This window comes from Thunnus maccoyii, chromosome 16, assembly GCF_910596095.1.
Source record: "Thunnus maccoyii chromosome 16, fThuMac1.1, whole genome shotgun sequence".
Classification (NCBI taxonomy): domain Eukaryota; kingdom Metazoa; phylum Chordata; class Actinopteri; order Scombriformes; family Scombridae; genus Thunnus; species Thunnus maccoyii.
Window position 1 is genome coordinate 18,986,383 of NC_056548.1, and position 17,108 is coordinate 19,003,490.

The window sequence follows — 17,108 nt, forward strand, 5'->3', positions numbered from 1 at the left end:
GGTGCAGAGACAGCATTTGATAAACAATATTTTAGCATGGAGGCTGAAATTAGATGCATCTCTCATCCAGCTCCCTTCCACAAAAACTAAGAATAAGAAGGAATGGTTGGCCAAAAAGGAGAGTGGGGGAAAGAGCATCTCAGCCATTCCCTGACCTCTGAGAGAGATGGAAAGACGGGAAGGCAGGCTAAAAGCAGCTCTTAGAAGGCGATATTAAAACTGGATCCCTATTGAATGCGGTCATTAGCAGAGCAAAGGGTTTGTTTTGTTTTTTTTAGTTATTCAGGGTTTATATCACCTGTGACCGAGGCCCTCTGTCGTTAACCTCTCCTCGCCAAAAGCAGGGCTTTGGGAGCAAAGAGGAGGAAGGACATGGCCTTTGAGAATCTCATTCTGTGAAAATGTAGCTTTCTGGGAACGGGAAAGTCCAGGAATGCTAATGCTTAGTAAGGACACTGTGGAGCAAGCCAACAGTGACAAAGGAGACTCTCAAAAGGCCTCTGTTTCAGAAAATATAAATATCTTAACATGTTTTTTCCACCCTTAAACGAAGATGTATTACTTTAATCGGCCAAAGTACACAAGTCCGCGCACGTACGCATGCACGAGTATACACATACCATACTCGCTTTCCCACACAGTGGTGGCTATTTCTACTTGCCCAAACCATTAACTGTCACTCATTAGAGCTTGCCATGTCAAACAAAATATTTTTCTCAAATTCATTCCCTTTGCTTAAGAATTTAAAGGCAGCAACAGTTGTTTTTTTTCCACAGTCTTGCCTCCAACACAGCCCTCCTGCCTGGGATCATATTGATTGAGTGCGTGCGGAGGAGAAATCCAAACGCCTTTTTCCGGGCAGCTTGACGTCAGTGACACTTGCCCTATCCTCATTTCACGCCAACCTATGCCACACCAAAAGCCCTCGTGACGGATCACAGCATAAGGTGGTACTGGGTTGCATGAGAAGAGCACATTTCCTAATGCCTCCCTTGGTACTGCTTAATCACCTGGTAAGAGGGGCACAAACAATGGCGTGCATGGCTTTAAAAGGGCACTACAACATTGCCTTCAGCACTTTCACTGCAACAAAACTTAATGGGCCTTATTTAAGGGGAAGAATAAAACAATCTACAGCGCTGATGTCATGCAGACCTCAAATACGGATGGACTCTGCAGGCAGGTTTGGAGCTCTGCTTTGGCACAGGAAACAAAAAATACGTACAATGATATAACAAATTTTGTGGATTGTCAATTCAGAATCCATTTATAGATAAAATCACCAAATGGGAATGTGGGTTTTGGTTAAACCAGTGAATTGAATAATGAAGGCACTTCATTTCACTGATGCAAAATTGTGTAACTGTAGTTACCATAATGCAGCCCTGCTCAATAATTTGCAACACTGCCTGCAATCTCCTAATGCAAGCAGAGATATTAAAGCCATAACTACCTCCATATGAATGGTAGCGAAAAATCATCTTATAGCATATACTGCATATTATTATATCCCCCAACCCTGGATGGTAACTTTGTCCTAAGATGAGCAGGTGTGTTGTGTAAGTCATTAGTAACCCTTGAAGCTTGGTTTAAATTTTCAGGAAATCTGGAAATCAGGAAAAACCTTTTGTAGAAGTCTTAAAAGAGTGTCTTGACCGTAGCCTCCATTCGTGTCGTCATCTTTTTTACACTTCCACTTCAACTGAAAAGACAAAGAAAACAGAGGAGAGAGGTCAATCAATCTGGAGGACTGAAAAATACGAGAAATGCATGATAATATCTAATCAGTAGTCAGCTATGACGAGAAGGCAAAGCATGCCAGGCAGGTTTCTCTCTGATGACACACAGATTACTATAAACACCAGGACAGACTGGAGCTATGGGAGAAAGACATTGTTGAGCTCTTGGAACATCACCCTGGCACCACCTGTGAGACCTGCAGTCAATTTCCATTCATACCAAGGGTGCAGGACAGCTAGAAAGGGTGAAAATCAACACTTGGATCCCTGCACCAGAGAATACATGGTGAGTCACCTGCTTAACTATTGCTTCTCAGTATTAAGGCACAATACCAGACACAATAATAATGACTAAGTAATCCAAAGCAGGTCAATGCCCAAAGTGCTCAATTGAGGGCCAAAAGAGAGAAAGCCCCCCCTCTGGTGTGTGCTGACTTTTTGTTTGAACTGTGGTTAACTTATTTGCTTGTGAAACAGTGTTTCTGGGTCTTTACTTCAGTCTTGATGCTTTCCATATTGCACTATGTAAATGGTATTTTAGAGATTACCGCTCAACTATTTTCTGCATAGAAGCACCATCCACAAAAGGCAACAAGACAATTTATGATTTTTTTTTTTTTTTATTTGCTTGGAGTTGTCTCACTAAACGCTGATGTGAGTTCCTGTACTCCTAAAATGAGATATTGTGCAATTTTATACCCATATCCATTTACAAAGCACAGCAGTGCCTAGCCAATATCACACTAACTGCTTAAAATAGTATTATAATTGGCAGGCACTAAGTGTTGATTCAGCTCCAGCATTCTGCTCACTGTCAGAGAAGAAACAGAAGATTTCTGGGAATGTCTACATAGGCTCTTTTACCAAGAATTACGGTAAAAAAGTACATTCTCCATCCAAGATCCGTCTCCTTTAACCACTGATAACCTTCTCACCCATTAATCTTTGAATAAGATGTTAAGGTATTTGCATGACGTGATGTCTACGGTTTCAGCTCACAACACTGATACATTGCTGTGGTCTCCTGCTCTTTATTTAAATTAATATACAGATAGGGTAGTGAAACCAACCCAAATTGTCTCTTTCTGCGTTTGATATTCATATACCTCGTGCACACTAAAATGCACAACATGGCATATCAAAAGGAATAAAAACTGACAATGTGATTTCAAAGTGTTGTGAGAGTTAAAATTTGGTTCATGGTTGACTTCATATTATATCATTCTGTGATGCAACAAGGCTGTTAATAATTTTGTGGAACCTCACTTATATAACCTTCCTAAATATTTTTTCTAAATCTAAAAATCTGGTTTAACTCTGAATTATTGATCATTTTGAAACCAAGTTAAAAGGTATATTATGACTCATAATCAATAAGGAAAACCAAAGAAAAAGTTCTATATTTGTGCCTAAAAACAAAATTAATTCCTTTTTTTTTTTTTTTTTTAAATCAAATGCAATTAAATTTGTTGTTGATTGTGCTTTACAACAATATTAAAAACCTGAAATTTAATTAATTTTACATATTTTTTCAAACCATAGGCAGTATTCAACAGCCACTAAGATCATCTATGCAGTAATGTTCCCATGTCCATGAACGTGACCCGTGATGCTATCAGTCTTATGGCTGCTGTTTGTTTTTCTAACTGAACACACAAACGTCAGGGAATATACTGCTGCACTGGATGGCTATCAAATTTTAAAACCAGATTTAATGTCTAAACACATTAGCTAACATCCCCAGTGTCCGTTAATATGCGCAGGCTAGGCCGTTTCCAGGAGGAAATATAATAAGCCCTCTTTTGGCATAGTTACAGGTCTCCTGACGACGACGGGCCAACTCTGGAAGAACAGGCGTTAGAACAGCCTGTGCGCGCAGTAGTGAGACAGCGTATGTGGTCTCTAAATAATGAATTACAAATGTCTAAGGTTCCATCAAAATCCCCACTGAGGTTCTGCCTGTACTTTCACTCAGATGGAGCGGTTCCTCCTGAGTATACCTTTTACATGTTCCTGTGTTATTCTCCAAGAATTACAACCCTCATCCTGACCCCTCTTCCCAGTTTTGTCTTCTGACCAAAACCCCACAGTCGAAAACCTTACCTTCAATTTGGGGGTCACGTTGCTCTTGGAACATCTCCCCACTCCTGAGTCTGAGAAAATATGAGTAACAGAGAGATGAGAGAGTTATGTGAGAAGACAAAGAAACAACTGTTGGAAGAAATATGGGATTCAAGATGGACAACTATTTTGCAATTGTCTGTCACATGGTGAATGTATGGCTCTTGCTAGAGTCTTATGATCCACTGAGTGACCCCCAAGATGGAACAGACAGAGCAATAATCTGGGGGAGGGCTGGGGAGGCCTGACTGCATGCAAAAGGAAGAGACTCAAATGATGTGCTGACTATGCATGAGCAACTGTAATTGTCCGGCCACAAAAAGAGGTTTAGTCTAGGGCCAAGACTCAGTACTTCCCTTAAATACCCACACGTCCATAGAATTGGTTTACTAGACTCTTAATTCCCTCATGTCTCCAGCATGGAGACACAGAGGCTTTAATGCAAAAAGATTATCAAGAGGTTAAAAGTTTGATGTTAAAGCTTCGTGTGTGCAGGATGCTTGGCATTTCTATGTTAATGTGCCAAGTTGTCTTGCTGCCAAGAAACTAAAATAGTCCTCTTCAAAGTGTTTTAAAGCTCAAATAAATTCAAATATACATTCAATTATTGTTATTGTGTTTATGTGAATAATATTTGGTGAACCACAGGCTGCCTGGTGACTGCTGTGGTTGGAATGACAGTTTGATGATGGGGGTTCACTCAACTGAGGCTTTCTGGATAGTAAAAAGACTTCACTGGATCAAACTGGACTTATCCAGGCAGGACTGGACTGCGCTGAACTGCTTTGCTTAACCTGGAGTGAAGCAGACTGGACTAGGTTAAATCTTGGAAATCAAAGTACTTCTTTGAGCGTAGTCCCCTGTTTGCTGCTGCTGCTGTGCTTCTCTCTCTCGCTGGATCTGCTCTCTGATGAGCCTCTGTTCCTCTTCAAGCTGCCTGGATCCCTCCTCCCTCAAACGAGCAATCTGGGGGGGAAAGAGACACATACAATATAATTATGTGAATTAAGTTTTGAGTGACAACAAAAGTATGCACCTTGACTTTTCATTTAGCACTGATTCATCGCTCGTATTGCTCTCTCATTGTAAGATACTCTATCTGCTAGTCTGTGTTTCTAGGAGAGAGTGTGCAGACCACCTCATTTCATCAGTGAAGGCAACAACACCTTGAGATGAGACTGAAAATGGAACAGTGCCACCTACTGGTTACCTTCTCCTTCCCAAACGCACATGGCCACATAAGTATTTACATGCATTAAAGCAGCACATCGAGCAACTGCCATGACTCACTTTGGAAGCATGCGCACCATTTTTATTTATCATTGGCTTCCTGAACAAAGTGCATCAAGTCATGCAATATCACCTAATGGGTTTACTGATCATTATGATATGGCAGTGAAAAAAGCCTCACTCAGATAGCGCCTTTGTTCCTGACCCAAGTCTTTGGAAGATTTCGACTCAATCAGAAGAGAGCATTTGATGAAAAACAGAATAAAAGCACCTGGGTGTGTTTCAGTTTCCTGGATGCACTGGAATACCTTGTTCTCAGTGCATGCCTGAGGCCTGTAGTATAGTGAAATTTTATCTTCAACTTTTTGCATCTTCTCCAGGACAGCGTTCAGTGCAGCATCATCTCTCATATGTTTTTTATAAATTCTTACCTCTTCTTCAAGTGTTCTAGTTATTTGCACCTCCTCTTGGCTCTGAGTTTCCGCTTGTCGCTCTCTGGTTTCCAGGTCTGTCATAGTAACACACACACACACACACACACGCACACAGACAAATTTAAGAGAGAAGAGTGTTAGCACTGGTGTGTTAACCCTGGAATATAATTCACAACTAAACCTATTAAATATAAATATAACCATTTACAATGTCAATACACTAGCCAGTTACACTATAATGAGTAAATCAAGAGCCTTGACATGCCTTGAAATTTGAAAAGGAACTCACCTAGCTTAATTTTTTTCCTCTTGTCATCTAGTCTCCGGTTTCTTTCCTCTGCTTGTTTCTTGGCAGCACAAATCTTGTCATAGGCAGCCTGAAAACAGCATTAGACACCAGGATGAATTGCGTCTCTGTGTGAGTGTGTATCAGCATCTTTATAACAGGCTTAAAGGCATGAGTGGCCTTACCTTGGCAGCAGCATCGGTAAGCACCTCGAGAGCCTGGGACAGCTGGTGGAAGAGCTCAGCTAGAACAAAGTGAGACGAGAGAAGTGATACGAACTGACAACACACAAAAACACACAAGCTTTTAGGTTTTTGTATAAGGAACACTTGCTATAGGAGCTTTTAAAAAAAAGTTAACAATTCACTGTTAATTTCACTGATAAATTTGTAGATTATAATCCTTTTACACAGGAAATAGAGGAGAAGTTGATGCTGATGTGAAGAGACGGAGAACATGACATCCACAGGGGGGTTTATGCCAAAAGAGGCATTATGCACTCAGCATGACATCTTCAAACTGACACTGGGACACAGAGTTGAGAAAAACAGAGACATTATAAGTTTTAAAAGGTGCCGTAAGTCTCACGAAACCTATTTCCTCCAGTGACACAGCCCTGCATTCCCATACAAACCCTTGGCCTCCCCATCTATCTTCCATTAGAGCACCTCGAGGGGCCGCTGCCGCAATCACCACTACCACGCAAGACTCCACCTCCCCAGTTGTCATCTAACACACACACACACACAAAAGTACACAGGGAGACCACAATCCCACTCCCAATCATACAACCGCCACACTACTGCACTATACTAGCCAGGCTTAATCATTCACTTATGGGAGGCCTAACGGGCCGATACTGTTACTCCCTGTGGGGACTGGCAGTGCACACTAACAGGAGGCTCTGGAGATCATGCAGCCAGCAGAGGTGGTCAGGTTACCTCCACACATATAATGGGCTGGAATGAAATCCAACTGGGGGGAGACCTGCCATGCCTACTAGGCAGCTCAGAGTGTCACAACATGGGGGGTTGAGGAAAAAGAGGGATAGTGGGCTGTGTCTTCAAGTGAAGAATCATGACCCCCAATTCACCTATTACATGCATACAACCTTCCCCTGAGGAGCTGCAAGTCCCAAGACTTGCTCCGCTCTCGTGCGATAGAGACCAAGTCTGTCCATGTGCGGGTTCAAGTGTTGAGGCCCTCCAAACCACTTCTTTTCCATTTCTGGGAAACCGACCCCCTGCTTTTGTATTATCCCTCTCAACCCCCCAACTCCACCAATTTCCCAAGTTTTTTTTTTCCTGACATAATCAGGAATTGTCTGAACCAACCAGAAACCACATAAACCTCACTTGAAAACATGCCTCATGACCAGCCTTTTGTCCAAGGTGCCTTTTTTTTCCCCCCTCCCGACAAAATGCTACATTGAGATTTTCCGGTCTAATTGTAGACATGCTGGTTGGCAATAGGCCGCGGAAGGACTCAGAAAGCCAAGGAGGGATGGAGTGTGGAAGCGCTAGTGGTGATGCTGGTGTTTGGCTGGTTCTGTCTGGCTAGAAAGCTGGGTGGGAAAGACAGGCGTTGGCTAGACTTCCTACAGAGTGCTGCGGCTCAACTGTCTGGCAGGGTTTAACTTGCTGAGAGCGCTACACTGAAGTACTTTGGTTCTAGAGCTTGATGGCTATTTGGTCAGATGATTAACTCTAATTTTTCAAAAATATTGCAGAAATTGCATAAACAAATCATAAATACTGCAGCTCTGCCGAGTGACTGACAGTGCTTTATGGCTCAAAATGGGAGACAAGGTCAGGAGAAACAAACACATTCATTTGTTCACTCACCTGCTTTTGGGTTGTCTGGGTTCTTGTCCGGATGGCATGTCAAGGCTTTCTGTCGATAAGCTTTCTTGATCTGAGAGAAAAAGAGAAAAACACCTGAAGGTATGTACTGTAGAGTGGGAAATGTTGATTAGGATACAAAAAGAATGAATCATCCACTTAAGCACAGATTTTGGCCATATGAAAGTTAAATTATTACTCTCGGTACCAATTATCTGTATCCTGTCGTCCTTGGCCCAGAAAACCAAAGTCTGAATAAAAAATGATGGTCCCATAAAAATAATGGCACAAATGGTAAAAGTCTGACATGAAAGTACTGGGGGTGAAATGTGGTCTGCATTTAAATAAAAATTTGGGACTGTGTTGTTTGGATCGAATCAACACCTGAGCCGATCCTCTGCTTCGTGTCCTTTTGACACGTTGTTAATGGAATCTATCCACCGCAGCACATACTGCACAGTGAATTATCCGCACAAGAATTCCAAACTATTCCAAGGACCGTTGCCAGGTTGCAAGATAAATGTGTCCTGAGTTGGAGCCTAGTATTAGTCCATCTTTATTCAAACCTTGAAAAAAATGTTACAATAACACAACAAACAGAGTGCCATTGTCTATAATAAATCTGAGAAGGCCGCCATTAATATCTTAGGCTGGTAGCCAAGACTTTTGGGGGGGTTCAGACAGCCAAAATGGAAAAACTAAACAATACTTTTGAGTATTGTAATGTCATATGAGGTTTTAGTTATAGCTGATTTTTTTTAACTCTGGGTCACTGCTTGGAATGTTAACCATTCATTGGTCCTTCTAGGGACCAGTTAATGACAAGGTGGTTTTCATTAGATCTCTGCTCCTTTGGAGAAAGAAGGGAAGCAAGCAGAGAAACTTTCCGTGGAGACCAGAGGGGGCTGTAGAGCGCAGCGCTGGAGCTGTCTGCACACAACTTCAAAAACATACAGACATACACTTTCTCACCAACCTTAATCATCCATGCCACTATTGTGCATGTTTTCACACACCCTCCCTGTAGCGCTAATCAATCTCCTGCCAGTATGCTACAAGCCACAGAAGCTGGGAGCTCCTCTTTTCCTGCCTGGGAAATGTTTGCATTGGACGCCTTGTCCTCTGGCATATGTACCGCTTCTCTGTGTGTTGTTTTGCACAATTGTATCTCTAGAATGCACGCCAAAGCATACAGAGCTGACTTTACTGGGGTTGGGGGGGGACAAAACTCAACTGTGAGGGAACTGAGCAGAATGGTGTAAACCATCAGTGTCCAAGCCTTTTTCTCAGCAACTCCAATAAGTCTCCATAACAGTCAATTTAGACACATTAGGCTGTATGCCCATTGTCAAAAGTACAATGTGCAGGATTATACAAAAGCATAACAAGCCTCCAATGAAGCCTCTAGAGATTATCATGGCTCAGACAACTCCTAAATGTCACAAGTCCTTTATTCTATCTCTTGGTTAACATCCGATTTTTTTTCCTTTATAGTTCCAATAACAAATGAGAACTTGGTTCGTTGAGAGGGCTTTGAGAGACTAGACATCATTAAGGGCTATTTAGTCTTGCTGCTTGGCACACACAGCCTTCTTACAGATCGAGACTGACACGCAGGGCTGTGGACTGGCGCCAAACACATATGCTTACTGTTGGCCTGAGCCTACTTCCCCTTTTTAGCCTCCCTCTGTCTGTTTCTCCCTTTTCTTTCCTCTGTTCTTCGTATTATGGCTTTCTACAATCTCTGCAAATATTTTGAATGAGGGACAAAAAAAAGGAAATAAAACTCAAATTCAAGTTCAAATTTATTGTCTTTCATCCATGTACAGATATAAAAAAATAACCGCAACGTCATTCCTCTCTAGGACCAAGGTGAAGCAGAGAGGCATTATGGAAACCGCTGTGCAATGCGCAGGCAGCGATAACAGTTTGAGAGCTTCCAGACTTAAACAACCCAATAAGTGCCTCAAAAACACACAGGGAGCCTTTTTTTAAAGGACTATAGTGGTGTTTTTGTTTTAGTTCTCTTTGACTACAAATTTTGCATTCTTTAGTGTTTTTGCAAACCATTTACAAATGCACACTATACAGTTTTAGTTTTTTATTTATGGATGTTTTTTTCCTTTCGTTTCTAGCAGAGTTTCTATTCATTTCAATGCTGTATGAAAATCAATTCTGGTAAATGGTAAGTGACGGCATTTATCCAAAGCACTTTACAATGTTTGTGCTACTCATTCACCCATCCACACTCACTCTCATACATTGATGGCGGTATCCTGCCCAAGGACACCTCAACATGTGGACAGGAAGAGTCAGGGATTGAAACACCAACCTTCTGATTAGTATGGAGCCCTCTGTCATCGGTTTTGCATTAATCTTGGTAATGGTGTAGCAGATTGATTCAAGTCACAACAATAATTTAGAGGATAGGTTCACAATTTTTCAAGTCTGTCCTAAAATGATAGTCACGTGTCCAAATGAACACTGACACAGCTTTTTCTTGTAATAATCGTTCCTCCTGTTCATACGGGACATTAAGAGATCCCTTCATAATGCACTTTCAATGTAAATGATGGGGACAAAATCCACAGTCCTCCCCCTGTTCAAAAATGTATTTAAGAGTTTAGCTGAAGCTAATTTCAAAATTGAGTCAACATATTTCAAAGTTACAGTCTTAGTCTCAGTTTTAGTGCCAGATTCCCTCTTTTTGTTACAATCCCTCCACTGTAGCTCAACAGGAAAACACTGTTGAGGCATAAAGAGAGAAATTTTTAATAAAAGACTGTAACTGTAGAACATATCCACTTTATATGACTAACTCTCATGGCTGAAGCCTCATACTACCTTCGTTTTGTTCAAAACGAGGACTGCGGACTTTGACCCCCATCACTTATATTGTAAGCACATTTGAAGGGGATCTTCTAATGGCCTGTATGAACAGGAGGAATGATTACAGCAAGAAAAAACTGTACCAATGTTCATTTGGGCACCTGACTGTTTTTTTTAAGACAGACTTGACTTTAATTTTGACAAAAAAATTAATGCTAACTTGTTGTTCACTGTAATGCAACACACAATATTTGTGTAGTAACAGATTTTTATGCTGTACAAAACCATTGAAAATCTATGGATGCCTCAAGTGTTTAAAAAAAATCTCTCTAACTGTGTTACATGAAGTGCACATGATTTATAGTAACTGGGCTAAAACGTGCAAAACCACCGGTATGGTCCTTAAAGAACTCATCCTGTGTCCTCAGATCACACTCACTCTACTTCTCATGTTCTTCATCACCTGCAGCCAGCTGACAAGATAAACATGTCTCCACATCTGTTATAAACACAGCAGATGTTTGACATTGTCAGGACAAAAGTCTGGCCAGCTGAGCTGTTTGACAAGTACAAGCTGTCATCATTGATGCTGCTCTGGTGGAGCACAGCCATAATGCACATCATCATATTTGTCTCACTGGCTTCAGTTTAAAGATCCACTTAACACACGCACTTTTCTGCATATCAGTTCATTATCCTACCTCATTTTCTCTCATGCTTTGCCTTTTATCCCCCCCTCCCTCCTTTCTTTTCCTTTTCAGTCCCTTCTTTTCCTTTTCACTCCATCCTTCACCATTCTTGTCTCTACCGTGCCTCCGATGCTGTTTTGTTAAATTAATACATGATTATTCCTGTCAATGCCGTAACACGCAAGCTTTAATTGATGCTAGAAGACCTTGAAACCCCTTGGTCTACATGTTAGAAGTCGAAGCAGGCCAACTTTTGAAGAGGTTAGTACATGTGTGGATAAGAGCTCTCAGATCGAGTGACATCTTCCTAGAGGACACACTAATCCAGTCAATTACTGTAGCAATTATCTTGGTGCGGTTCACCATGACCTTTTGGGATTGACTCTTGAATCAATTATGAGTAAGACCATGTGAAAAGAAAACCATACGAACTCCTTGGCTAAAACCAAGTGTTTGTCCTTGTGCTTACAGATGACCAGAAATGTTAGGGTCTAATTATCCATCTCTTGCTATTTGAATTATTCTAGATTTTCACATGCTTTCCTTGTCTCATACACGACAGTGAGTGAATGGCGGAAATCTCAACTATTTCCCACGCTTTCGTTTGCTGAGGGAGGAACCAAAGGAATCAAGAAAAACCTCCGATCTTGCAGCAGCAGGACAACAGTAGCCTAATGGTTAGTGCCTGGTGAAAAACAGCCTCTCTGTGACGCCCTGATCACTGTCTGCTTCAGTCGTAACTGCATGCCCACATCTTGTCCTCATTACACCAGTCTTTGGTGCCAATTATAGTTGACAAACTAGTCCTGGTGCAGCCACAGCACTGCCCCATTAGAGCCTATAGCCTGTGTGGCTGATTAGCTGCCTGATCTGCCATGGGCCCATCCTCCTTAATTACAATGCTCTGCCATTTATGGGACATTATCAGCTGGAGGAAAATATTAACAGGCACAACAGGGAGAGGTAAAGAGAAGAGCAAGGACACGGGAAAAGAGGACATGACAATAGAAGAAGGCAGTGAAAAAAGAGAAGAAAATTTTGTTCTAATGAAGAGACACAATGAAACATCGTTGCCGCTTTCCATATGTTTGTGTGTTTAGTGACCTGGCCAAACTTCCACTATGGCTGGGCATTTATTTCAATAATTTCCCTATGTTAACTTTTAACTAGATTGTATTGAAATGGGATGACCATATTTTTTAAGCATTTTATGAAATTCTGTTGATCAAAATTACAAGAAATTTGTAATTAAAAACTACCAAAAATTCTTATTCTTACATCATATGGGAAGAGGTTTGTCTGGTGTAATACATATCAGTCGAAGACAGATCATTGCACTTAACATAAATCAGCTGGATGAGGGTGTCTGGTGTTGAAAGACCAGAAACATCTCATGACCCCAGATTACATCACTGATGATGTGCCCCAGCACACAGAGGGGGAATTCTCAGAACTGTGAAACACAGATCACTGCAGTTAACAAAAATCTGATGCTTTTACTTGTGAATTTGAACACTTGTATTGATATCAGGAAAATATTCTCATGAATATTGTGATACCTTTTTTAGCCACATCACCAAGCCTTAAGATCCAGGATGTATTCCCAGTGGCACTGCCTTCTCCGAAAGGAATAATGGGCATCCATAACATTTGTTTGGTACGGTAACGCATTGTAAGCAGCACCTGCAATGGGCTGCTTAAACTGCCTGCACCTGCAGAAAGACTTACAGCCAGCCAGCACAGAGTAGCTTTACTGCAAACTAAGTGCCCTGAACAAGCAGGTAAAGAAGTTACTTGTCATTGCAAGCAATTTAAAATGCACTGTAAGTTTGTAATAAGATCACCTGTCCTTGGATGCTTTCTGTCTGCAAGTAAATCATCCAGGCATGTAGCTGGTGCATTCACTGCAACACATCAGGTACACCCCTATTTAAGAAACTGAATAAACCACAAGACATTTTGTGTGGTCTCAGCTGTTGACATTGTTTCACCAAGCAATCTGTGGTAGGTAGAAGACTCACTTAGGCAATTATTACCCAAGCCCCACTGATATGCATGAGCACAGCTCTTTAAATGGGCAGCTAGCCTTCAACAGCAGCCTCCCTTAGCAGTACAAGGATAAAGCAAACCCCAGTCATCCATTGTCATTAAATCATAGGCTCTGACATACCAGCTTCCCCAGCATTTATCAGCCAGCCATGCTCAGAGGAAGGTCAACAGTGGTGATAATAGAAAGAGATGCTAAATAGAACCAGGAGGAGATGCAGAACGCAGATCCACTACGTCAAGGCAGTGTTTTACAAGCTGTGGCAAAGCCCACATAAACAGGCTCTGGGATGAGCCTCTTCCCTTCTCTGTGATAAACAACATGCCTGATAGTGGTGGTGGAGCAGCGGGCCAAACAACTGGGATAAGTAGCCCATCTGCTGACATCTGTCTTCACACACTTGATTGATTTCCGAGCCCCTCGGGACTCAATGCAATACACACACAAACCCTCGCTATCTCTCTCGACCATCAACAGACCTCACAGAACCAACCTTCTGCACTTGGGGACTCATTTCTGCCCAAGCCACAACCGCTAACTTCCTGCAGCATAATCCTCTGGGGAAGACAGGACTTTGAAATCCAATTAAGAAATTAACTTCTTCCCTCGTTTTGGCAGCGATTTTAATTTCCCTTCTGGCCTGTGGATTTTAGATGCTGGAAACTGTGGGGAGAGGTGGTCGTGGGGAAAAGGCTAGATTCAGCACATCATGGTGAACCGCTCTGGGCTGGGGAGCGAGATGGAGAGGAGAATGGAGGAAACTTCCCAGAGAAAATTCAGAGTCCATACAAGCACAAAGTGTTATTCGGGCAAAATTTTGATTGTTTTGCACTTGTCACCATTTCTTGGGCTGTAGCACGGTCCATATTTCCTTTGTAAAGTCAATATTTCATTTCAAGTTTTGTATCCCATTTCAAAACTATTATCATTCTATTCTGTAAATAGAGTTTAAATTTTAATATTTAATTTAATTTTAGTACTACTTCATTTATTTTATTATTTCATTATTATTATTAGCTTACTCTTGATATATTTTTCTTCTATGTTGCATTTGTGGGAGCAAACGCCAAGACACATTCTTTGTATGCTTGCAGACTGTGCCAATGAACACATACTGGCTCTGATGTCTGCAATATTCAGAGGTGAGCAAACAAATGTGACCTTTTATAAATAGATGACATTTTTGACCCAAATTACTTTCCAGGCCTCATCTCATATATATATATATATATATATACATATATATATATATATATATATATATATATATAGAAATAGTACCTGTCAAAATTGGACTCATTCTCTCATTCAAGTGAATGGGAAGGTGTGTCCCAACTCTTGATTGGTACTGTATATATTACCTAATATAATTACATTACCACTCTTTGCTTATGTGATCAGTAATGTTGGTTGTTTCAATTTTGCCCTAAGTTCCTATTACATCCATACTACCTGAAATGTACAATCACCTCTAATTCAATGTCCTTCTTGTGGACCAAAGACTGAACTGATGCAACGTCGCCACCTAGTGTCCATTTTGGTGCATCACACCTTCGTGATATAGCCATTAGCCGGTTTGTCTGTGTTTTGCTAACTTAGGTGTCACTGGTCCTAAAACCCGTTGCTCGCTTTACTTACGTTGCTCTGAACCAAAAAAACATCTCGTGTAACGTTACACGCACACTCGACACAAACATACTAACACACATACTACTACTAGCTCCATGGTAGCAAGCTATTTAGCCTCCTGCTTTGCTAAAATGTCCCTTACGCGCTTACAGCCTCTCCCTGTTCAAACACAACTGCATTTTAAATTTTAAACTCTCAATAAAACATCAACAAGTATGTAAAGAGGTTACTAAACAGTGGTTAACGGTTTTTATATAGCTAGCTTCACAGCTAACATATACACACCTCTTTCGTTGTAGCAGTGCTTTCAATACCAAGTAGACCATACAGGTCCAGCTGTAAGATATCCTTTGCCTTTCCGGACATTTCTGCCGACGACGAGCCTTGGAACTAACACGAAAAAAAACAGATTCAACAAATACAGCGTTAACGTTTGGCTTATTCAACTGTTTGTTGTTGTTGGCAGCATGAGTTTGACGTCTGCTCCTCGACCTTTCACCTTGGATGTGCACTGCAACCTGGGAAATGTAGTTTTTGCTGTGCTGCTTGTCTTCGGGTGCCATACAATGATTGTCTTAGATAGCTTTTGAGCATTTTACTGTAGTATTTGCATCTAAATGTAGAAATTATACATCTTAAACATTGTGGTTTCAGGAATATTCATGGCATAGTCAAACAGATTGATTTTTTAGATGAAAAAAATAATATTTTGTGTGTTTCTCAAACAAATGTAATTTTCAAAAACATAGGCTTGTTTTATCATGTCACCAAACTTTTCAGAGTATCAGACTAAGCCCAACAATAGGCTACTTGATTTTCGAAGCTGATAAAAAATATCATAAGTGAAAGTAAAAAGGAAACTAAAATATGTATTGGTTTAAATCATTTTTCACATCAACACATACTCATAGACAAACATATTTGTTAGGTTAAGACTCCTTCAAACCTGCTTATTAAAGAGTTGTGACATATCTTCGTCTGAGGCAACATATTTTATATTTGAATAATAAACTTATCTGCCCAACTGAAATGTACTCAGCCAACTCTCCTACATCAGATTGTCGTAACCAGTCCATGGTGCTCTCTGCTGGACAAATTATGTAATTGTGACATGTCTCTAAATCACCTCAAGCACATTTTCAGCAGTTATACATTGCATTTACTTTGTATATAGCCGTCAACATATACACCAATACTGATCTATCTGTGATAAGCCAATATCAGCTGATAATATCAACCTACCAATGTATCAGTCAGGCTCTACAGGAATTATAACAGTGTATATGTTGTGTTTTTATTTCAAAGGGCAGGGTTCCACCTGTGTTTACATTTGGATCATGGTAAAGCCTGTAAGTCATCAGTTAAACTTGCTGACACCTTATACTAATTGTTAAATGTCAACTGAAAATGCAGTACTTCCACTTGGACATTTTCCCCTTTGATTCATGATTTCATGTGGTTTGTTTTAAGCTAGTTTTAGCAATATTTTGATGATTTTTAATTATGGCCTCTCAGGCTTGCATCAGGTTGCAGGACAGTGCGATGTACAAACTGGTCTCTATAGACTCTTGAGGGGTCCTTGATAGGCTCCAGAGGACCTCTAGTAAGTTGAGGAATCATTTAGTTCAATAGTAAAGATTATATTGCTTTTATTTGGGAAAACATATCAAAATGAAATATTGTTATCTCTACACAACAGTGAAAAAGATCAGAATAGCTGTTTCTTGCCATTCAGCTATCCTGTACAAAACCATAGCAACAAATGGAATCTCACATAAGGGCCCTTGGGGCAAAATTTGTATGATTTGTCTAGAAGTCATTTGTATTTAATAAGCTAATGAAATTGCAAAAAAAAAGAGAGAGAGATAAAGTGGTCTTTTGGTTTTCCGGATATAGGTCTATCTGTGGCTTAATGATTAGCCAGCCAGCTTTTTCACCAAGATAATGTATTGTTGCAACATTTCCTGTAAGCATTTAGAGCCATGGTGATGCAGAATCAGGAACATGTCCTGACATGTGTTGGAGTAGCTCTCATTTTCTAAAGGCTCCTCCATCAACCAGATTCTTGATTTTAATCCAACTGTCTACTACTATCTACTTATCTACTGGGTTACAGTTCTTGCTTGTGTCTGACACTCTCCGCTCTGTGCCAGACATTGTTGGATTCAGTGCAAAATAGTACTCAAAATAGTACTCAAAATAGTACTCAAAATAGTACTCAAGGTGCAGTGGACATTTGTAAATACATCCAGAAGTTGACCAT

At 40.7% G+C, this 17,108-nt stretch overlaps 1 protein-coding gene across 9 annotated transcripts in view; it reads right to left on the minus strand.

Moving 5' to 3' along the window:
- Positions 1-15,362, minus strand: part of dnajc17 (DnaJ (Hsp40) homolog, subfamily C, member 17) — a 51,847-nt gene extending 36,485 nt beyond the window's left edge. For all 9 annotated transcript variants that reach the window (XR_006100457.1, XR_006100455.1, XR_006100460.1 and 6 more), the window contains exons 1-8: positions 15,131-15,362; positions 7,655-7,724; positions 5,996-6,054; positions 5,814-5,901; positions 5,522-5,598; positions 4,703-4,826; positions 3,843-3,892; positions 1,625-1,702 (exon numbers count right to left, since the gene is read on the minus strand). Coding sequence is in view for 1 of the 9 variants with exons in the window: in XM_042437030.1 (XP_042292964.1) it covers positions 1,625-1,702; positions 3,843-3,892; positions 4,703-4,826; positions 5,522-5,598; positions 5,814-5,901; positions 5,996-6,054; positions 7,655-7,724; positions 15,131-15,211 (627 nt within the window). In the remaining 8 variants the exon portion in view is untranslated. The remainder of the gene's footprint in view (positions 1-1,624; positions 1,703-3,842; positions 3,893-4,702; positions 4,827-5,521; positions 5,599-5,813; positions 5,902-5,995; positions 6,055-7,654; positions 7,725-15,130) is intronic.
- Positions 15,363-17,108: the final 1,746 nt, after the last annotated feature.